The following is a 24,167-nucleotide window of genomic DNA, read 5'->3' as shown; positions in this document are numbered from 1 at the left end:
ACTGAGCATGAAAGTATTGTTTTTTAGGTGTTCATTAATTCTTACACACCGTTCCCTTTTCTCTATTAGACTATCAATGCTCAGATGCTTGCACAGCGTCAGCGGGAGCTACTGAGCAATCACCTGAGACAGAGGCAGCAGCAGCAGGTCCAGCAGGCCCAGCAGGTCCAGCAGCAACGGAGCATAGCCATGAGGGGCCCTGGCCTCAACCTGCCTCCCAACATGGCCGCAGGAGGCATGAGTAACCCCCGGATTCCCCAGGCCAACCCCCAGCAGTTCCCCTACCCACCCAGCTACGGTACCAGTACAGGCCTGGCGTCGCCACCTCCCCCTACCAGCCCCTTCTCCTCCCCGCTCTCTCCCAGCCTGCCTTCTCTCCCCCCCAACCCTCAGCTCCACATGCATGGCACCTCCTCCTCTTCCTCCACCTCTTCCTCCTCCTCACAGATGATGATGGGAAACACAAGCATGATGGGCGGACAGTACGGGGCCGTACTCAGCCCCCAAATGCAGCACAGTGCCTTTCAGTTTCCCAACTCAGGTACTGTTTCCACACCCCAGCCTACCAAACATTCTACCCCACATCCTTCCAGAGTGTGTGTGTGTCTGTGTACACGTGCACCATTGTGTTCTGTATGTTGATGTGACCTCTGCATCACATGCTTTTTAATAGGGGGGCAATCATCTAATTTGTAATATTATGTACTGATGGGGTGACGGGCATTAATCACTTATATGAACCACGCTGCACAGTATAGTCATTTTATATAATTGCTTTTCTTCAACTCGTTGTTTTGTGTACTGTCCAAAATGGTGTCCTGCTGATACGATCTCTCTCCACCAGAGGGCACCAAGACACAGTAATCAAAGTCAGTATACACTGCTTGACTCAGGCAGTGAAGTCACCAAGACTGTATGTGTCAGTCTGTTTTGGTAATCTGCAGTAGTAGTTTTATATTTTATTACGTCATCTTTGATTTATCCTCTGCTCCTTCATCTTTCCCTTCACTCCTAAGCCATCTCCTTGTTCCTCTTTTTCCTACTTCCTTGTCCATCCACTACTTACATGCATGTAGGAAATGGTAACTGCCTGTCAGTATTTCCAAATGCACATTGGAATGGACTAACCATCAACACTTTTTCTAATGTGTAGTGTCTGTCATAAATGTTTGTCTCCTAATTGGCATGTTTGCGTGAATGACAAAAGAATGACCTTTTTCTTCAGTATGTTGACCTTTAATTGAGTCTCTGCAGGTTCGGTATGTTTTACCTCTTTTGATGCAACACCGCAGGTATGAGCCAACAGGCAGACGGAGGCTTTGGAGGTCCAGGCACACCCCAGAGCCCCCTGCTTTCTCCTCGCATGGCCCACACACAGTCCCCCATGATGCAGCAGGGCCAAGGGAACGCTGCTTTCCAGGGCTCCCCCGACATGAACGGCTGGCCACAGGGAAACATGGGAGGCAACAGGTAAACGTGTTTTTATATAACCTGTTGCTCTTTGTATGCACATTGTTTGAATCACTTGATTTATGAACGAGAGGAGGACGAGGATCACACAGCAAGCTCAAACACTCTAGATAAACATGACAAGCAAACTATTTACACATAATAAACCAACATGCTAGGGTCACCCTCGGCCGAGTGTCTCTTTGCTAACAGAATGAAAGCAAACCAGTCTAATATCCTCCCTTGTCCAGCCTCTTTTTCGATCACTATCCTTCATCCTCTTTGGTTTTTGTGCTCTGAAGAGTTCCACCTGTGTACCATTGTCACTTTATTTGATTACTTGTCCAAGTGAGGGTATGACGGAATGTTGTAGCACAGACCTGAAACCAGACATTTCCTGGTGCCAACGCATGTGATGCAGACCTGCTCAGGCAAGGGGACATATTATGCAAAATCAACTTCTTAATAATTTAAATCCTTACATTTCGGACTCTGGAGGTCCATGTTATATATGATGGCAATGTGCCTGCTAGAGCCTGCAAATTATTACTTTTCCAAATGCTAACTGCTGGTAGCTCCCAGTAGCCTCTGTGGCTGATTTTTTTTAAGGTGGACCTAAAGAGATACTACTAAACTGAGCGTTCTGAACAGGGCTGTTTTGGCAGGGTGATTGAACTGCTGTGGTGCTTCATCCTTATGGTATTTTGACCAAAGCATGTCACAGACATGTTCATTAGGACACCAGGGAACTAGTTTAACTTGGAGAAATAGGGTATATGTCGTCCCCTTTAAGAGAGGTGCCATTCTACCTGTTGTAACTTGATTAAAAGTATCTTGTCGACATTCTTTGAAGGTTGAAATCCTACATTTAACTTAGTGGAGCGTTGACCCTACCCATGTGGTCTGCAGCTTTTTTTGGAAATAGCCTCAAGCCTTGTGTTTCCCAGCAAAAATAGACGGTGAATATGTGTCTCTCTCATATGACACATTTCAAAATAAAAGCCCTTTGTGTGCCTTTTCAAACCGAACCAAATGACATTTAATTAAGTGCAGAGAAGAATTTGGAGTATGATCTCCACAGCAGCTCTGGAGCAAACACACTCAATGTGCCAAAAAGCGGCAGACGCAGCACTGTTATGTCTTACAACTTCCCTTTCTCCCCCTCTTCTCTCCACAGTATGTTCTCACAGCAGCAGGCATCGCCACAGTTCACCCAGCAGAATAGCAGCAACATGTACAACGGCAATGGTATGAACCTCAACAACGTCTCCATGGGCAACAACATGGCAACGAGCAGCATGAGCAGCATGGGCCAGGTGGCTGGACAGATGAGCGTCACGTCCATGGCCTCGGGGCCTTCACCCAGCTTGCCGTCCATGGGGCAAGAACAGGTAACTACTCGGACGTCAACACTCGGAAGGTTTTGACATAATCGGCATTATTTTTAAGAAATGTATTTATCCACTCGAAACAAACCTAAACGATGTAGTACACATGCCAGGCCTGTATGTGTCGCTGTAACGCTGCCACAGAAATACGCCAAAAACAGAAAAGGAGACCTTGCGCAAACTTTTTTTTTTTTTTAAATGAAGCTTTATTTGAGTAAGAATACATTACAGTTTATACAATCACAGAAAAAATTTGCACAAGAAGAAGACACCAAAGATAATTATCCCAAAGTAGTATATAGGTTGTTGGGTTTTAGGGCTCTTAAAGCCTTGTTTCCATCAAAGTACGGTGAGGTTTGGAATGGTGAAAGCTTGTGTTTTGACTGAGAACAGTACTTTTATTTGGCAGCGTCACCAGTTTATCTCAACAAGACGTCAAGCTTTGTATGAGAAATAACTGCAGGCATTGACGAAACACCGGTTTGCAAGAGAGTGGCGCATTTTGTCGCCCAATCAGCTGAGGTGTCGTGGATCTAGCTCCACCCCTACCGTACCATACCATTACTCTGGTAACCCCAAAGGGTTGGGGCCAGTTATTTTTGGTACTATACCTAATGAAAACACAATACATACCACACTGTGCTGAACCGAACCATTCGACTTGATGGAAACACGGCTTAAAACACTGGTTTTGTTGATTAAAAAGCCAAAATCGTACCAAACATTTATTGATTTGTTTTCATGTGTATAGATTTTGTAGAAGTTGAAGAATGAATTACGCAGAGAAATGTGTGTTTATTAATCAGAGCCCCATAAAAAAAAAAGCCAGACCAATTAGAGGTTTTTACAGGGCACACTAATATCCTCAGGATATCCCCTTACATTAACCACTTGTAGTTATACGAGTCCAACACATCCTCAAGTTTAAGCCATTGGAGGTTGATAAAATGGACTCCTTTCAGTTTTACACAGTAATCAGGGGACCAAGAAAAAAAACTAAAAGCTTCATCTTTCTTTCTTCCCCCGCTACCGTCTTATGCTTATGTACGCGTTTGTCTTATCGTAAGACCCTAAGTGTTTGGGTACACTTATTGAACAACGGTGCTGGTGAATAATTTACTCGGCAGTTTACGTAACTCTTCTTGGCCCCGAAGTTCTCGTGCTCGACTTGAACTTAGAGGACAATGATGTAATTAGCGAGCGGGCACTTTAGGTCCAGACCATTTAGACGATAAAGAGTTCAGAGTCTGCAGTGTAGACTCGCGAGCTGGTTCGACATAGAAGAGTCATGTTTGCATACTCTCTCTCTCTCTCTCTCTCTAAACATACAGAGGATCGGCACAATTTGCTTTGGCAGGAGTCAGACATTCCCTTGCACCTCGCTGAAAATTTTCGATTACACCGAATAATGTCATTTCAGCCAAGTTAATTTGTCTCCTATTGTTTCGCCCGGTGTTCGTAGCTCAGTGTGTGAAATTGCTCTGTTGTTGTCCGCGATGCTTTTAAGCCCCAGTAAAGGCCTATGAATATTTAACCAAGGTGCTGCCGTTTGATTGTCTGCACTTCAGACAAGTTATAACATACCAGTATATCTGTCACTTGATTTATCCCCCCTTCCAGTATTATAGGAATATATTGGCACTTAGATAATTTCAATTATTCACCATTCAAGCCATTAGCGCCGGCTTTCGTGATTTACAGGGTGGGGGTGCCGGGTGGGGGGGGGTTGTTTCAGATTTCTAGATGGTTTCCAGTCGTGTTGGATTGTTTATGGAAAAAAACTGAATTGTTGCCGTGTCTCCGCAGAAGTACTGTTGACCCTCATGGAGTTTCTTAAACCTGAACCTCAGTGATCAGCTGGTGCGAGGAGCGCGTCGGCCCATTTAAAAAAAAAAAAAGAGAAAAAAAAAAGAAATTGTACAAACACGTCGACCGACCGACCGACAGCCCCTTGAACCAGCGAGGCTTCGCCCCACCGCTGAGCTGAACCCCCTCCTCCACAGACGACCCCCATCTCCCCAGCCAAAATTTTTCGTCTGTTCCGGCTGGGCCTCTTCAGCAGTGCCGGAGGAGCCCCAAACCCCCCCCCCCCCCCTCACCCCTCGAAACAGACAACGGGGAAGTGTGCGTAACAGAGCTGAGGGGGAAGGATCTGTGTGCCCAACACACGCTCACCCTTACCCTGGTGGAGGAGAAGAGCCTCGGGATGAGCCAGTTTGTCTGCCTGTCCAGCTGCATTCACCGTAGTGTGACTTACTGTAGGCCTCCTGGTGGGGGGGGGGGGGGGGGACGACACCGACTTCAGGGGAGGGGGCAGCAGTGGGGTGAGATCCCTCGTTCTGATGAATGTATTCCTCTCAGTGGACAGCGGCCATTTACAATCTCATCTCAAGAAAAAGACATACACTGATTTTCTTTTTTTTTTTCCTTTTCTTTCTTTGATGTCCTTCTTTTCTCACACAATTTCCACATAGACCCTAAAACGGCAGCAAAGACTCCCAAGTCATGTTCGGATTTAAGGACGGAGCTGAAACACTTGGCCGGTTTTGCCTTTTTGCTGTTCTTTATTTTATTATTATTATTATTGTTATTATTATTATTATTGTTATTATTTTAGTTGTTTCTTTTTGTGAGAAATAAGATGGTTGAAAAAACTGATCTTGAAAAACACTGCGGAGTAATGGTTTGAGCGGAACTGGTGATTTGTATGATTAGACTAATTTAGTCAAGAGGTTTCTATAGTGTATTATTAAATTAAGTTTTATTTTTCTGTATAGATTCATTTTAATTATTGTAGATGATTCTTTATCCTAGTAGCAAACGAGAAAAAAATATTTCTGAAAGTGCGAACGAGGCACTTTTTTATATGATTTTAACAGTGATGGTTGTATTCTTTCTTGAGAAGATTCTTCTAATTAACCTGAGTCATGGATGATGATGATGATGATGATGATGCTTTGGTCCTGTAGTTTCAGAAGATGTCAAAGTCAAATATGGTTTTAAAAATGAATTACAGAGATTGTACATACCAATAAGTAAGACGTTTTCTTTTCCTATTTATTTTATTCTTAATGGTTTTAGCTCCCACCCCCTCCCTGTCTGGTCACAACTGCCTCTTGAATCAGAGAGATTTTTTTTTGTTTTATTTTTTGGGGGGGGAACGCGTGGAGCCTTTCGCGTTCAGAGGTTCTGGTACGACGCAGACAGGGGTCAGGGGGTGGGAAAGTAGGGAATGGGTGGGTGGGGGGGGTGGAGTGTATGTGGGTGTGCTGTGTATACAGTGTACAGATTATCGCTTGCTTCTCTGCCTTTAGCATAGAACACAAAGGAAAAAAACAAGAAAAAAAAACAGGTCAAATTCAACACAGCCATACAATAACTCAAAAAAAAAAGAAAGAAACAAAAAACAAACAGAAGTGTGCTTTCTATGTTGTCTGGAGTGAAAATGCTTCATACAAGCTGCTAGGTGCAAACTGTTCTGGTGTGATGTAAACAAGCAATAACGATTACTTGAGAATCTCTTGGTTTTAGTTCGTTCTCTTTTTTTTTCTGTCTTTTTGTTTTTGTAATTTTTGTACAGTTTCCTGAAGAAGAAGAAGAAGAAAAAAAACGGACACATTTTTGCTCCATGTTTGGATGCAGTATTAAACTTTAAAAGTTTTTTATTACAGTTTGTACCAAGAAAGTCTACATCCACACACAGCGTTCCTATTAGATTATGCAGCGTTTGGCTGAGGCTGATCCTCGTGACGACACATTCTCTGTCTCTCTCTCTCTCTTTCTCTGCCTCCAGCCGCTCTTCTATAGCAGAGGTCAGAGTTTAAGACTGCATGGTTCACCGAGACCTGCTCTGACACACACACTTAGCCATATTTTATGACCTCAGGCAGTTAGTTCAACTACAAAGTGTTCGGCGATGACGTTTGCTGTTCTTGTGTCGGGTTGTTTTGGTTTGACCTTCACAGGATTTTAAAAGCAAGTTCATCTTCTCTAACCTCAAAGAAAAAAAAAAAAACACATTTTCCTCAAAGAAACAAAAACTTTTATATATCGACTATTTAACCCAGGACAGACATGGAGCAAAGCCAAATATTCCTCACCTTTTTTTCAATTGGATTCCTGAATTCTACCAGCTTTTACTTTCATAGCGTCGACTTTGTCTCGGCTGTAGGCCCAGAAATCTATGATGATGATGTCACTTAACAGGGTCTTGTGTAGATATCGCAGCATTAAAGAAACAAACACGAGACGAATCATTCTGAATGTACTGTCGTTAAAGGCCTAAAGGATGTGACGTCACCAATTTCTCAGCATTTAACGGAGGAAGTTGCCCATCGTTTTTTTTTTGTTTTTTTTTTTAAAACAAAAATTTGAAGCTGTAGCAAAGTCAACTCTGTTTTCGACGACAGGATTTTTCTCCCGCTTCTTTTGACAAATGCTGATTTGATTGTAAACTGCAGTCGCCTTGTTGAGCAATTTTCTTAAGAAAGTATCATTCAGAGCCCTTTTGCAAATTTCCAAAGATTGTCAAGATTTTGGAGACTTAAAGCCATGTGGTAGCAATGCATTTTATTTTATTATTGTTTCGTTTAGCATTTATAATGAGGACAGGTGCAAAGAAATGATTTTTGCCCCTTATTTAAAAGAAATCCAGGCTTTGGACCCACTAAACGACCTATTTTTTTTTCCTCTTTATTATGGTTTTGAAGAACTTTAAATGCCCTTTTTGTATTGTCTGCCAATTTCTTAGAGCTAAGATGCAACCTTGAAATGCTAAGAACCCTAGCATAATGCCTTAGATTTCATCCGTTCTTTGTTCTTGTACATTACACCGCTGTCTGTATAAATTTGTATAATGACTTGTGTACAATATACTGAATGGGTGCGTCATGGTTCCACCTCAGTTCCTGGAGACTGTCCCTCATCATCGCTCTCTGTTCTGTGTTGGGTTGAAGACTCGCTTTGATTTCACACACACACCAACCCCACCCCCATCTGTTTGTATGGAAAAAAAAATGATACATAGGGATATTGAAGCAATATGTAAAATACTATATGGACTCTTTTTTTCATGAAGAAAGCTTACTGTTGTGTTTTTTTTTCTCCCCCTCTCCTACTCCAACCAAGATATTTTTTTTCTGCATTGTTCACAGGAATCACACTGTACACCCGCATCCACCTTTGTATCCCTAGTGTGTGTGCGCGTGTGTGTGTGTGTGCGTGCGTGTGTGAGCGTTTTATGCAAAAATTAGATATACAAGAGAAGTTAAAACCACAGTTATGCAAGTTGTGAACTAATATGGCTTCGCTGATGCTATTTGCCTTGTAAATAAAGAATTCTGTTATTGCAATATTTAACTAAGTGACTCTTGATTTTTACTGAAGGCAATGTAGGGCCTCCATTGTTTTTCCTGCTAAATTAACTGTTAAATTTAACACATTTTTAGTTAAATAACTACAATAATGTTACATTGTTTTTCATGTCTGTCTCGTAAGTACTTTTTCAAGCTGTCAAATTGCATTTAAATAACCAGATATGGAGGTAAAATGTTTAAAATGTCATTTTGAGTGATATAAAGTGATTGTTTTATTCTAACCCTCATACTATAACATGTTGTAGCTTTCCTGCAACTTTTAAGCAATTTAATTTCCAAAAAGATACATTAACAAATTAATAAGGTTATTTAAATAAAAATTCAACCAGTTCAACTATTAGTTGATGTTTTAAAGGGTAATTATTATCACAATGTATCTGTGACTTGGCCTTTACGCACGGGAACGTTTCCAGTATCCGTGCGTAAAGGCGGATTTTACGCAAGGAAAACTAATTTAGTGTTAAAACTGGTTTTATTAAAAAATGTTAGCACTTATTGTGAGGACTGGGCGTTTTTTTCCCCCTCGTTTTCCCACCGCAGTTTGCAGCAGCGAACGTCTATTAGGAGAACTGTTTGGCCTCTTCCGTGCGTAAATCACCACATCCAAGTCATAACGGCGCATCTCTGCGCTCCACTGGGGGTCCCCGCGATAACATCTTATCAAGTGTTCGTAATGGGTCTTCTCAGTCGAGGGTCTTCTTATGGAAATGTTCTGGTGTGGGGGCCAAAAAAAACGCACTGGTGTGGAGGAGTGGGTGGGTTTTCTCCCACAGAGAGAGAGGGAGAGGGAGAGAGAGGACGGGCCATTGAGATGCATGAGGGTGAGCTGGTTCCTGACCAATAGGAAGAAGAAGGAGCTGGTGGAGCAGCTCCAGCTGGAGGCTGGATGCCCTCAGATGACCAGAGACACTCAGAGAGAGAGAGAGAGAAGGTCCTGCATCTTCAGCTCTGACTTCTCCACATAATCTTACATGAAGCTGAAGACATGAGAGGACAGACTCCACTGTGAACTTTGCCTGCTTTATTTTGAAAGGTAAGTGCCTGCTTATTCTTTTATGCAACAATCATTAATTCTATTAGCTATTTTTTTTTTTTTTTTCTATAGTGTTAATTTTTGTGTGAAATAATCACCAAAATCCCAGAAGCATCATCATTTCCGCCCAGCTCGTGTCTTCTTTTTGTTGTGCTGTAATTGTAAAGTCCATTAACGGCTTCATTAATGTTGACCTCTGCTCGAGTCGACTCCTCTGTAATTGGTGTCATGACCCTGGTTTGTCCCTCTGTTTAGTGGCTGATTGGTAAACGGTTCCTCCAAAACACACACACACACACAGATAGATGTGTGTGTGTGTGTGTGTTCTCTCAGCTGGAACTATTGCAAAATTGGCTCTCCATGTCCTCCTCCTTCTCCTTTATTGGACAATTATTTTTGTTTTGTTTCGTTCAGGTCATGATTGACCCCCCCCCCCCCAAAAAACATTTAGTTTTGACTTGATTTTTGTAGCACAACATTTCCGTATTTCAGGATAGGATTAATTAAAAGAAAATTCTAAATTCTAAAATAAAAGTGCATGTTTTATTCCACGTGCACTTTTTATTTTATTTTAGAATTGACCAAATAAATCGAATGTTAAACAAATAAAAACATGTCATTAACATTAATCCCGATTTTGTGATATCCTGTAGGGATTAATGTTTCCATTATCTTTATTTAACAGAGGTTGTTGTTGAGGTTAAAGGTGAAATCTCACTGGAATCACAATAATCAATCCAGGTGTGGTCAAGCCATGTTTCCTTTTTTAGTTTTCTTCCATTAAACTTTTATAACTCACCCCCCTCCTCCTCCTCCTCTTCCTCCTCCTCTTCTGTCTTTCTCTCGCTCTCTCTGAAGGATCCTCTCCCTTCTCCTCTTCCTCATCATCACCCTCTCCAGCGCAGAGACATGTCCGTGTCCCTGTCCAGCTTCCCCGTGATGCTGAAGGACAAGAGCTTCCCAGTGGGGATGCTGAAGGCCAGTCCCGCGCGCAGCTTCTACCACGCGCCTCTCCACGGCTCGCACCACTTCATGGACTTCTTCCCGCAGACGCACAACCTCCTCCACCCTCTCAAGTCCCTCGGTCGCCTGGTGTCGGACACGCAGGCGTCCCTGCCGCTCAGCCTGCAGGCCGGAGGAGCCCCCGCGTTCCTCGGCCAGGCCGGACACCACGTCCCGGTGCTGCATCACGAACACATGCTTCCGTACCTGAGCCAGCAGGTGCTGCCAGGTCACGCTCTCTACTCCAAACCGGAGGAGCTGGCCGCTGTGGTGACGGAGCACGCGGCGGGTCCTCTGTCCTCGGACTTCAGCAGTCCGTCCAGTGACCGCTGCTCGTCCACGTCCACGTCCGTGCACGCCACCTCCTCCTCGCCGCCAAAGGAGGGCCCGTTTCGGTTCGTGTCGCCGGAAAAGTCGCGCGCGTCCTACAATTTCAGCGAGGAAGACTTGTTCACGGTGCTCTATGGTTATTCTGGCGGACACGAGCGCAGCGTGGGTCGCGCGGGTCACGCCATATCAGGAGTGGCCCTGCCTGAAAACACAGGTGAGATTTCTGATTATATAATAACGATATTGTTGTTGTTGTTTTTTTTCTGGGCCTTTTGATGGATGTATTTTTGTTTTTATAAACTGTTGGAGTGAAATGTTAATTAATATGTGTGTCGTGTTATTTTCAGTGTGTGACTCTCACGCTCTCCGACTGGACAAAGAGACTCTGGAACTTCCAGAAGGTAAGAAATAAACATTCACCTGCGTGGAGATGATGCCTTTTTCCTCTCTTGTCTCCTTTCCTCTTTCCTCTTTCCTCTTTCCTCTCCTTTCCTTCAATTTCATTTCATTTCCTCTTCTCTTCTTTCCTCTCATCACATCTTATGTCATCTTCATCAGAGGTTACAAATACAAATACACTGCTTTCTCCGTGTGTGTGTGTGTGACCGTGTCTTGTCTGCTGCTTGTCTCCAGGTCTCACTGTCCTCAGGGCCGCGTGGGCAAACGTGTCCCACTGTGGGGTCTTCACGGACAAAAGCAGCATCGCCAAAGGAACTCGCTTTGGACCTTTCCAAGGAAAACTGGTCAACACCAGCGAGATCAAGACCTATGATGACAACACCCTGATGTGGGAGGTACGTGTGTGTGTGTGTGAGTGTGTGTGTGGGAGATGTTCTTCTATGTGGATTATTATTCTCTTTTCCACTCTCCTCATCTCATCTCCTTTCTCCTCCCTCCAGGTGTTCGAGAACGGCCGGCTGAGTCACTTCGTGGACGGCAGAGGAGGATCAGGGAACTGGATGTCCTTGGTGAAGTGCGCTCGTTTCCCCGAGGAGCAGAACCTGGTCGCGGTGCAGGTCCAGGGTCAGATCTTCTACGAGACCTGTAAGGAGGTCAGAGCGGGTCAGGAGCTCCTGGTCTGGTACGGAGACTGTTACCTGCAGTTCCTCGGGATCCCACTCACGCTGAAGGACTCCAGAGAAGACGGCAGCGCGGTTCCTCCCACTGAAGGTCAGAGTGGAACCTTGTCGTGATGCTCACCCACTCCAATGCTTTGATTGACTGGTTTATTTCACCTCCACGTGTGTGTGTGTAATTTCACCCCCCCCCCCCCCCCCACAGACAGTGGAGAGGGATTCAAGTGTGACAGGTGTGGGAAGGTGTTCGCCTACAAATACTACAGAGACAAGCACCTCAAGTACACGCGCTGCGTGGACCAGGGCGACCGGAAGTTCCCCTGTCACCTGTGCAACAGGTCCTTCGAGAAGAGGGACCGACTGAGGATCCACATCCTGCACGTGCACGAGAAGCACAGGCCGCACAAGGTATGACGTCATGTCACAGTCAGGATGGAGGATTGGTGTTTGAAAGCGACACTTTTAACCGGATATTTAAGGTTTATTCGTTAAAAAAAAGATCGAACAAATAAATAAAACAAAAGAGAACAATATAAACAATATTATTATTATCTATTTAATAAATGTGGTTTAACCAAGTAGGCGCAAAATAAACATTTATTTAATTTAATTTGTTCTTTAAACATTTTAAATGATGTTAATGTTTAAAGAATAAATTAAATGTGATTTTATTCTTTAAAAGATTTAATTAATTTAAAATGTTTAATAATACAATTAAATGTGGTTAAAATGAGAATTGACCCCTTCATTAAAATCAGATTGGTTTGTATTATTATTATTGTTGTTGTTGAAGTTGTTGTTGTTATTATTATTATTATTATTACTATTATTATTATGTTACTAATGTGCCACACTGATGTGACCCACAGTGCTCCGTGTGTGGAAAGAGTTTCTCTCAATCTTCCAGTCTCAACAAACACATGCGTGTCCACTCTGGAGAGAGACCGTACAAGTGTGTCTACTGTAATAAGGTAAGATGTATTTATTTATTTATTTATCTATTTTTTTGAGAAATTATTATTAATTTACAGAGTCAATTTATATATATACATATTCAAATTGTATTATTTCATTTTATTATATACTTCATTTTACTATATATATTTATTTTATTATTTATACATATTTGGCACAGGCCTAAAAATGTGAATATTGCTTTGCTGCATTATTAAAACAACCATGAATGAATATCTTATAGCTATTATTTTATAGTGGTATATATTGAGTATATGCCTAAAAATGTAAAAAAAAACTACTACTACTAATTTACTACTAAATTAAAATGTATAATAATTAAGCCACATTTTGGAAACTGAATAAAGAGACTTTTCGTCCCAGTTTGTGGTCAAAACTAAGTTTTAAAGTCGTTATTTATTTGGTTTTTTTAAATTCCTCTGCCCCTTTTTTCCCCGCATCCATTTACACCTCGTTTCACGGTGCGTTTGACGCGAGCCCCTCATTATTGTGTCCTCTCCACGGGCACGCTCCACGGACACACTTACATGCTAATTATGGCCAGATGTACACCCACCCCTTTGTCTGACGAGAATATACTTTTAATTTACGGCTCTGCGATGAGCACAACTTTGTTTTTTTGTCCTTTGTTCAGAATGTCCTCCCCTTTTCTTTCTTCTTCTTTTTTTTAACTCACCCAGAGACGCTTTTGTTTTACTTAATCCTTTTTCACCTTTTACGCAGCGCCACGAGCCCTGCGCACCATGTTTTTAACTATAAAAAACACTATAAATAGTGATATTAATTATTTTAACTTTCACAGTAGCTCCAAAAAAAATAAGAAAGTGTTTTTAAAATCTTAAAAATTTAAAATATGCATGAATAAAATATTGAAAAATGTTTTGTGTCGCAGGCCTTCACTGCCTCCAGTATCCTGCGCACTCACATACGCCAGCACTCAGGAGAGCGGCCCTTCAAGTGTAAGCACTGCGGGAAGGCCTTCGCCTCCCACGCCGCCCACGACAGCCACGTGAGGCGGACCCACGCCAAGGACAAGCCGTTACCCTGCGCGCTGTGCGGTACTACGTTCCAGGAGGAGCGAGAGCTTCAGTTCCACATGAAAAGTCACAAGGGTAAGACTTTATTTTATTTATTTAGTTATTTATTTAGTTATTTATTTATTTGTTTTAACGCAGGAAATACGATAGCTTTAAAACATTCTTTAAAAATCTTATATATTATCGGTTCAGTTCGGTTCGGTTTTATTATTATTATTATTGTTATTATTATTGTTATTATTATTGTTATTATTATTATTATTATTATTATTATTATTATTATTATTAATAATAATAATAATAATAATAATTATTTTTTTTTTTTTAAAGAACGAAAATATCTATCGAAAAAGTCTAGGTAGTATTACATTATTTATTTATTTATAAATAATAGTTGTTTTAATTGCTGATTTTCCCTATTAATTACACACACACACACACACACATATATATATATATGCTTTTTTTTAATATCTTCTCCCTGTTGAAAGAAAATAAATAAATACGAGTGTTCCTATTTATTCCTTAATTTATTTCGTTATTTTATTTTTTTCGTTGTGATCTACAGACAGACAGATGTTGGACAGCACAGTCGTCCTTCCGTCCACGCCGGGGACTGCGCTACAGGAGGACACCGTCATCATTCCAGTGAAGGACAGTCCAGCAGCAATGGGACAAACAAAAGCCGGACAGAACTTCACTTATGCCGGGTTAACGGTTTTAAATCCGGAATATCGGCCCTGGAAATAATCTATTTGAGCTACACACAAGAAACAGCTCCTATACTGTAATGTATAGGAGATTATACATTTTTTTCCATTTAAGTTAATGGTGCTTAAGACCAAAAAAAGACCTATTTAAAAAGACTTTTCATAATTTAAAAAACGTGTCTTAATATATTTATATGTTAAAATATGTTATGTGTTGTTTTGTGGCTTAAAGCTTTCACTCTCATTGTGATAACATAATCATAACATTGTTATTATTATTATTATTATTATTGTTGTTGTTGTATGTTGAGTTTTCTGGCATTGACGAACTGCTTGAAAAGCAAAGGTATTCTTTAATCATTGTCGATTTTAAGCCTCTTTGTGTATATAAATAAATAAATGTTGTAATAATCTCTAAAACTTAATTTATAATTAAAAGTACGACCATATTTTCTACTGTAATGAAAGGCTACAAAAGCAAAAAAAAAAAGCGTGTTTGTTTGTTCCGTGCAAGCTTTTGTTTTTTCTTTTTTTTTCATGATCAACAAATAAAAACACTAAAGCATGGAAAAAGACGGCTGGTTTTGCTATAATGTCTGAGTGGAAAAAAAATCACAGATTAAAAAAAGAAATGGGTCAAATACTCAGACTATTAGGTATCAGGTTAATTGCATTTATAGAATGACATTTTTATATATTTTTTTCCCCACCAGTCACATTAAAAAGCAGATATACTGTTGTTAAAGTATTTAATTTACACGGCATAACTGTTGGATGCTTTGCATATCTGTGTGTGTTTTCAGCCTGTCGTCGGTCAGTCACTGCCCTGTTAGTGCAGCCTCTTTTCTCTCTGCACTGTCTGCTTGTGTTGTTCCCTCTGTGATGAATTGGAGGCCGCAGTACTCACCGTCAAAATGAACAAACCCCACTGGAGCTAATGAATGACAATAGAGCGGAGGAGCAGTAAGGTGGTCTACTGCTCCTGACACAAAGGAAGCAAGGAAGCTCCTCATGACTGACATCTGCCCTCACACATGTTCTCCTCCTCGATAGATAGATAGATAGATAGATAGATAGATAGATAGATAGATAGATAGATAGATAGATAGATAGATAGATAGATAGATAGATAGATAGATAGATAGATAGATAGATAGATAGATAGATAGATAGATAGATAGATAGATAGATAGATAGATAATCAGATCGTGTGTGTGTGTGTGTGCACGTGTCAGTCTGTTAAAGTGAGGAAAGGCCTAGTTATCACTGTGTTGGTGGCAGCAGCGTGAGGTCTGACAGATGACACGGTCTCGGGGCCTTTGTTTTGATGCTCTGTTATGTCACCTTTGACCTCCGGGGTCGCCGTACGTCACGGTGACAATGCGTCGCCAGACATAACAGTGCAGCAACAGTGCCGAGCACAGCCCAGCAGCACCAACGAAACAATCTGTTTGGATTTGTTTATCACAATGCCACAGTGTTAAAGGGCCAGTATGTAAAAATATATTTTTTTTCTTTTTTTAAATGGCCAGTGAATTGGCTTTTTCATTGCCCATGCTCTGGGCGTTGAGTAATATAAATAGTAGTCGGGATGTGATGTTTGACTCACTGCTCCATAACTGAGGTAAACAAGCTAAATAAAAATGTTATCAGCCCACTGGATCAAATGGATAAGGATGCTGATTAGAGCTTTGTTTTAAAGTTACCTCATCAGTGCATGCATCCTGTTTCTGGGTGTTTTTGCAACTTGCTGTATGTTTAACCCCTTGAAAGATGTGAAGCTTAAGCCTCTTTCACACTCACATCAGTGAGTACACTCACCTGTGCGATCAACACCATTCCCCTGACGTCAGGGGTGCACCAGAAACGACTCCAAAGCTCTCCAAAGTGATAATGTTTTATCTCAGTCAAACTCAAATCACCTGGGGGGGGGGGGGGGCAATGGGTGTCGAGTCAAGACATGGGCCTTTCTCGAACCTATACAATATTCCATCATGATATCGCAATTCACATATTCACGACGATATCATGCAGACTTTCAAAGTAAAAGTACTCGTTTTAATGTGGAGCGACGTCAATAGTAACGCGGACAACTGTAATTAAAACTACACATAAGCTCCGGGATATGTTTGATATTTAGTTGTGGGCCGAAAGCAGTCGATTGGGGGGCCGCATGTGGCCCACGGGCCGCCTGTTTGACACCACTGGTTTAGATGATCTGATTGATGGGGACCCATTGCCGCGTTTTCCATGTTTCCCTATGTTCCCCCCAACACACCTGATTCAAATGAATGGCTCGTGATCAGGCTTCTGGAATTTAAATCAGGTGTGTTGTTGTCTCAAATTAAAAAGAAAAAGTCAGTGGACAGGAAACAGGAAGAAACATGCGAGTACAGTATTATACACTGGTGTCTGTGCAGTATATATAATCAGCGCCACTCTGCTCTGTTTGTTTTCTTTGACAGGATGGACAGCAGTCTGCGGGGGTCAGAGGTCACCTCCTCTCTGAATGTCCAACAGCCTCCCTCTCCCTTCAAATAGCCAAAATATGGATGCTTGAACAAGTGTAAATCGGCCTTCATTGGACCGGCCCCTCCCACGTATACAACCCACCGAGCCTCCATTAAAGGGGTCTGCTCTGAAAAGGGGGCAAACCCCCTTTTCTTGGGGTGGGGCGGGGGAACTCCCCTTTGTGGTCGTCCAGGAGCAGAGGGGTGGAGAGGTATGTGACACGAGACAAAGACGAGACAGAAGGAGAAAGAGGAGAATGAGCTGCCAGAGCTGAAATACTGAGATTGTTAGCGAGCCGTGCTAAAAGAGTGATTTTACTAGCGCCTCCCTGATTGGCTGATTTAAGACTCTCTCTCTCTCTCTCTTCTTCCTCTCTCTTCTGCATGAAAGAATTTGTATCAGGGTTGTTTATATGGATTGATTTCACACTTAACCTCCTGGCGAGTTAACAGCGCCTCGGGAGGACGATCCATCAGATTAATCTCTATATTAATGTGATATTAATGATAGGGGCGGTGGATTTTTTTTTATGGCTTATGGATCTGATGATGTCAATTCCCCGCGTGGCTGAAAGTATGAAGCCATAACTCTCTCTCTTTCCAAAACAGCGTATAATGACGACGACGATGATGATGACCACTAAGATCCACCTCGTAAATTTAGCCACAAGTGAATTCAAAGTTGTGATTAATTCCTAATATTTATTGATACAGAGGACAATGCTGTTGTCCTCCTCTCCTCTCCTCTTCCAGTCTGCTAAGCTTGTGTGGAGCTGAGTGGTCAAATGCTCTACTCTTCTATTGATTGCCTAATAGCTGTCAGTGTAGGTAGCGTAGTGCAGTGTGTGTGTGTGTGTGTGTGTGTGTTCAGACTCTAGGATGAGCACACTCATCAACTACAACCACAACAGCTCTTTGTCATTTCTGTTCCTCATTTTGCTTTAAACCACATGAAAACTCAGCGATGATGAAGATAAAGTAACAACTCGGGAACTCATGATTGACAGTTTGTGACTTTTTTATTTGGTGTAATGGCTTCTGGCCAACCTCACATTACAGTATGAGACGCAATGTTTTCGAATAAACTAAGTCATAAGATATTTCCCAGTAAAAAACAAAGTCATTTTCTCCAAAATTCAAGCAGAAGACATTGAACACATCTTTTTACTTGTTTTCCTATAAAAAAAGCAAATTGATGACCATGCAATGTGTTGACTTTTTTGATTTTTGAGAGACTTTCCTATTATATTATAGTTTTTTATTACAGACACTACTAATCAAATGAGTGTGATAAAATACATTTCACTGGATCCTCTTAACTCAGAAGATGAGTCAGACCAGCTTGTGCCCTGTCATTCATGCCTCAGGATGGAGCCGTCATTGGCCGGTGATTTCCACTGGGACAGTGGACAGTAATACACACACACACACAGAGAGAGAGAGAGAGAGAGAGAAAGGATCTGACTGGATGAAAGGCAGTTCAAACACCTCCATATTGTTGCCCTGCCCAGCACTGTGTGTGTGTGTGTGTGTGTGTGTGTGTGTGTGTGTGTGTGTGTGTGTGTGTGTGTGTGTGTGTGTGTGTGTGTGTGTGTGTGTGTGTGTGTGTGTGTGTGTGTGTGTGTGTGTGTGTGTGTGTGTGTGTGTTCTAGGTTGGACTGATGCTTGAGGAGGGCAGATGGTCTTATCCTTTTCTGTGGGGGCTGGTGTGAGGTTCCACTGTGGTCCCATGGGGCAACATAGTTTGGCCCACCCCCTATCTATCTATCTATCTATCTATCTATCTATCTATCTATCTATCTATCTATCTATCTATCTATCTATCTATCTATCTATCTATCTATCTATCTATCTATCTATCTATCTATCTATCTATCTATCTATCTATCTATCTATCTATCTATCTATCTATCTTCCTTTCTGTCAGTCTATCTATCTATCTATCTATCTATCTATCTATCTATCTATCTATCTATCTATCTATCTATCTATCTATCTATCTATCTATCTATCTATCTATCTATCTATCTATCTGTCTGTCTGTCTGTCTGTCTGTCTGTCTGTCTGTCTGTCTGTCTGTCTGTCTGTCTGTCTGTCTATCTATCTGTCTGTCTGTCTGTCTGTCTGTCTGTCTGTCTGTCTGTCTGTCTGTCTGTCTATCTTCCTTTCTGTCAGTCTGTCTATCTATCTATCTATCTATCTATCTATCTATCTATCTATCTATCTATCTATCTATCTATCTATCTATCTATCTATCTATCTATCTATCTATCTATCTATCTATCTATCTATCTATCTATCTATCTATCTATCTATCTATCTATCTATCTATCTATCTATCTATCTATCTATCTATCTATCTATCTATCTGTGTTGCCTCTGTTTGAACTAAGTCGCCCTGACAGACTGTGGTGTTTCTCCTTTAAGGCTAATTCATATGCAGCAGCCTTGAGTGAAAAGAGTCAGAAATGCTTGTCGCTCGACACGGGCCGTTGTCATTCATGGACGTGAGAAAGTGTTATAGGGTTCTTCTCCGCATGCGGTGCGTGCTTTACAATAGTTCTCGATGTGTTTGTGTGTCTTTATGCGCAAGCCCTTTGTGAGGATCACACTGTTATTCCTGTGGGTGATGAAGCTCGCAGTAGGGTAGCACAGAGTAGAGCTACTGTTACAGTACCCCCCTGCTTCCCTCACCCTCTCTCTCTCTCTGTCCTCACACACACTTCACACACATTTGTCTATTCTTGCTCCCTCTTACTTTTCTCAGAACTCTCCCTCACAATTTATAACCCCCCCCCCCCCCCCCGTTGTTGTTCCTTATTTCCAAGATATCACATGCACAAATGCTGCATTATGTTAAGGCTCTAACATAATGTGAGCGTGTAATTCCCATGCGACAGTTGCCTCATGTTGTTCGACTGCCCCTGTTGTGCCGTGGGGTCTATTCTCACGCGAATGTCTCACCCCGGTGGGGCGGTGGTGTTGAAAGGCCCAGGCAGGACTTCAACTGATACTTTAGGACAGTTGGACCACATGCTGCTATGACCACAGGAAGAACACTTATACTGGGGCTTAATGCTTAAATCCAGCGATTTGTTATAGTTCAGCCTGGGGAGTCTTTACATTAAGACATATCAGATCGGTTAATTTTTTCTCTGCATTTAACCCATCCTCTACTAGGAACCTGCCTAGAAGGAGCAAGTGGGCTGCCCGGGGAGCAATGGGGATTGGGTACTCTACCGCAACCCGAGCCAAGTTCCCTTTCCACTTGGCCTTCCACATTTCCCATTTCACAGTTTGGGATTTTTAGAGCTGAGTAGGAGCACTCCTTGCCTTTGCCTCCCCGGAAACAAGGGCCTTTCTGCATGGAGAAAGTTTGCATGTTCTCCCCATGTGTGCATGGGTTTTCTCTGGGTTCTCCGACTTCCTCCCACAGTCAACATGCAGTATGGGGATTAGGTAAAAACAAGTACTTTAAGGTAAAGGACACTCTTAATCAGGGGTTCTCAGTTTTGATACCCAAGGGCCAATTTAGGAACCCAACATTGGACTGAGGGCCGCCAAAGGAAAAAGAAAACAGAAAGAAATCCCATTTGTAATAATTTTAATGACCAGATTGCAGTTCTACAGTTTACACTTATTGGTTTGTATCCAGTAATGTCCAATAAACATTTAACAAGCTTGGTAGCTCCTGGATTAAAACTATCAATTGTAATTCATTGCAGGCCGCCAGAAATTTTTCTGCGGGCTGCCATTGGGGCGTGGGCCGCACTTTGAGAACCAATGCTCTAAATTGAATGGTTGTTTGTCTCTATATGTGGCCCTGAACTATCCAGGGTGACCCCCTACGTCAGCTGAGATTGTGACGTGACCCTCCTGTGGAAAATAAAGCAGTCAATGTTTTTCATGAATGGAAATTATCGAATGCCGCGTCCCTTATCAGAAAACAAGCTTTGTGAAGCAATACTATCAGACCTGCCTGTGTGTATACAGCAGCGGCACAGGGGCAGGATGTATTCATTTCGTTAAAATGCCGAACGACTGTGTGGTTGGATAGTCAAAGTCTAAGCCATCTGACTTTACTGGTGCAGAGTTGCTGTCCGTTTACGAAGAAACACAGTGGAACAGTTTGTTTTTCGGATTATTTCCATGTGCCCTCCTATGCAATCAGCTCATCCTGCTCACCTGATGTTCCACACCTACTGCTCATTAGTTCCCCTTTATACAGCATCTATTTATATACATATATATCAGCTCACTATCACCTCCCCTCTGCCAGAGTGTCTTGTGCTTTTGCCAAGCTCTCCTGGATTCTTGCCTGCTGTTTATTGGATTTGTTTGCCTTGTCGGAACCCTGGTATTTTTGGCCCTGGCCTGTTTTTTAAGATCAAGTAAACTGAGCTGACTTCTGGCCTCTGTCGCGTGGAGCTTGTACACTTTAACCTTCACTGTGAGAACTCATTAGACAACGACAGTTTTGAAATTAAAGAAAAGAAAAGAGTATTTTATAGTGGCTGAAAAAAGGACTGCATGTGTGTGTGTGTGTCCCCTGAGGGCAGGATTTACAACATATGGACACTGTACTGCAACCACATGCGCGTCCATGCACAGGCGAGGTGACCTCCCTGCCTCTGAAGATGTTTGCTGTTAGTCCAGCTAATCCTAACTAAGCTGTCCATTTAGATGAACACTGAGAGGGCAGAGCTCCCGCATGGCGGCCATCGACCCCGTCCAGTGGTGATGTTTGCCTTCTTACTGTTTGAGAGGGAGGGGGGGAAGGGGGCAAAGTGGATATTCAAGACAGTATGAGGCAAAAAAAAAAAAAAAAACACACACAGGCAGAAAGGCTTTTCACCCATATTCTACAGAAAAAGGCAAGTGAAGGAAGTGGGTGATTTGAAAACCTCCTTGAAGTGGATGAGCTAATGAGCACTCTTGCTCTTTTTTCATCAACCTTCAAACCCCCTCATCTCCTCTTTGTGGAGAATGCACTGTCACCGGCCGCACACACACGACAGCCGATGATGGATTCCCCGCGGACCATCACCACACAGCTCACTGTGACCCTGCAAACCAAACCTCTCTCTCTCTCACACACACACACACACACACGCAGCTACACACTCATGGGTAGCTGTCAGTCACATCTAACAAAGATGAGGCACTGAGACGAGAGGGAGGACAACTGCTTTATCGTCCTCTCCTCCTCCTCCTCCTCTCATCTCCTCTACCTCACCCTCTCTAATCATCGCCACGCATGCTGCTCTATTAACTTGGTCGTCTTTTTGGGGAAACAACGGCACAGCTGAGGGGATTTTATGTGTGTGAGGCAGTAAAGGATGAAGACTGGCTGGCTGTAATCTGTGTCTCACTTGTCTTTAACCATGTCTTCATACATATGTTACAGCCTGTGATATAGATACAAGGTTTATAGTTGTGAGTGTGAATGTGGGAATTTAAATTGTAAAATAAATTAGATTTCTAAGGATGTTTTCTGTTTTAAGATTTAAGGGGAAAGGTGTTTCACAGTTAACTCTTAGCTTTTTCCCATTACTATGTTAAGGTGTATATAGTATGGAAGTATGGTGTCTTATATGCTTTTTTCAGCAATCTATACATCTATCTATAAACCATATAAACACACCTGCGCAAAAAGTACTCACATTTCATTTTGAAATAGGGTTCAATTTATGAAATTGTATGTGATATAACTTTAATCGTAACCTTGACTCAACAACACATAAGAAGATGGGAAACAATGCATTTTGTAAAGCCTGAAGATGTGACCTCTAAAGGATATCCATATAAGGAGTTCCTGTGGCAATTTAGCAAGGGTGCACCTGTGGCACTAAGGGTTAATGTCCGTAATAACAGATCTATAGTGGTACACTTTAAGAATTCTTAAAAACACAATAATCTCATATTTGTATATTCATATTGTGGCAGATTATGGGATGTTTGCATATGTGTAATTTCTTATCTGTGTTTTGTTTTTTCTTCCAGGAAAAAGTTTCTTCCCATCTTGGTGCAGATTCAAGAGAGTGACCTGATCCTTTTGCCTGTGATAAGGCGCTTCCATATACGAGTCTAAAATCAAGAAACAAAGCTCCACTCCAGGCTTGTAAAGGTAATAATGCACGCTTGCATACATGTACTTCCACACATTTTAGCACTTTAGCAGCTTTTGAGGATGTAGCTCAATGTCTGGGTCAATATCTTCCTCTTAAAGGATCTTTCTTTGCTTCCACTGCCATTTTACAAAATCACTTTACCGCACGGGTTATATAGTCTAACGATACTATCAACGGCTAACGTTTCTATTGTTCGCGGGACAACTGACCGTGACCCAGGGCCAGCTCCCAAAGGTCTGCGGGGTCAAAAGGGGAGAGAGGACCCTGACTGCAGCCCCCCCCCCCCTCCCCACCCTGAGGTGTGGATGTTTAGCAGCTTATACCTCGAGGCTTGAATGACTGTTTAAGCACCTGATGCACTGCAGCGGTGCCAAACATTAGCGAGTGTGGCGCTGAAAGGTCTTAAACCTGCTCATCCGAGAGACGGAGAGGCAATGATTCATCGGCCGCGGCGTGCGTGCGCTGACAGTGATGGAGAAGAAAACGCTGAAGGATTATAGGCGGGCACTCAGTGCACTACCACAGCTAAGAGTGTGTGTAGTAGGTGTGTCGTGCTCCGCGTTGTGCGTCCGGCCGCCTGCGTCTGTGATTGTGTATGCGTGCTCCGCCGCAGGGAAATAGAGTGTCTTGGCCCCCTGCAGCCGCAGCCAACCCACCCACCTCCCCACTCCAACTCTGAGTCTTGATGGCTTTTTGACAGTGCAGCTGGAAGACAAATGCCCCCCCCGTCCTGCTGAAACATTCATGAAGCCTTATGACCCTCTACTCCACCTAATGTACCCTAACAGGCCTTTATAGCTCCTCTCTAGCCTAGCACCACCTTAGCACTGCTTCCCGGCATCTAACTTCTTAACACCCCGCCGCTGCCTGCTCCCTTTACACCCGTTTGTTGGGAAAGTCTCACCCTGATTTGTTTTTGACAAAGCGGATTGTCCCGTAACCATTAGTTAGTTAGTTACATCAAAGGATCTGAGAGATGAGCTATTAGTCGACCGCCATGTTGAGGTTTTGCAACCGGAAAATCACTAACATCATCCATATCCAGGCTCCTATTGGACCAGCTGTCGGTCACACTGGTGTCCACTCATACCGTATGTGCCATTTTTTTTTACCATATTTTGTCCTCTAAATTTCCTCTAAACCAAACTACA

The 24,167-nt window shown here is 42.4% G+C and overlaps 2 protein-coding genes across 3 annotated transcripts in view; both read left to right on the top strand.

Annotated features, from left to right (window-relative positions):
- Positions 1-5,987, top strand: part of ncoa2 (nuclear receptor coactivator 2) — a 52,449-nt gene extending 46,462 nt beyond the window's left edge. The window contains exons 19-22 of one of the 2 annotated variants that reach the window (XM_083901708.1): positions 70-298; positions 1,293-1,470; positions 2,627-2,840; positions 4,644-5,987. In XM_083901708.1, coding sequence (XP_083757834.1) covers positions 70-298; positions 1,293-1,470; positions 2,627-2,840; positions 4,644-4,655 — 633 coding nt within the window. In that variant the 3' untranslated portion in view covers positions 4,656-5,987. Of the gene's footprint in view, positions 1-69; positions 542-1,292; positions 1,471-2,626; positions 2,841-4,643 lie in introns of both variants that reach the window. The other variant, XM_083901707.1, reaches the window with a different exon arrangement.
- Positions 5,988-10,154: 4,167 nt separating this feature from the next.
- prdm14 (PR domain containing 14) lies at positions 10,155-22,976 on the top strand (the record flags this gene model as incomplete). Its single annotated transcript, XM_083901540.1, has 9 exons — positions 10,155-10,791; positions 10,925-10,978; positions 11,211-11,371; positions 11,477-11,747; positions 11,859-12,061; positions 12,523-12,624; positions 13,521-13,740; positions 14,234-14,375; positions 22,889-22,976. 9 exons carry the CDS (start codon positions 10,155-10,157, stop codon positions 22,974-22,976), a joined length of 1,878 nt encoding a protein of 625 aa, XP_083757666.1.
- Positions 22,977-24,167: the final 1,191 nt, after the last annotated feature.

Source organism: Microchirus variegatus, assembly GCF_963457635.1.
Source record: "Microchirus variegatus genome assembly, chromosome: 15".
Lineage (NCBI taxonomy): Eukaryota > Metazoa > Chordata > Actinopteri > Pleuronectiformes > Soleidae > Microchirus > Microchirus variegatus.
The sequence above is the reverse complement of the archived record's forward strand: the minus strand, read 5'-3'. Positions and strand labels throughout refer to the sequence as shown.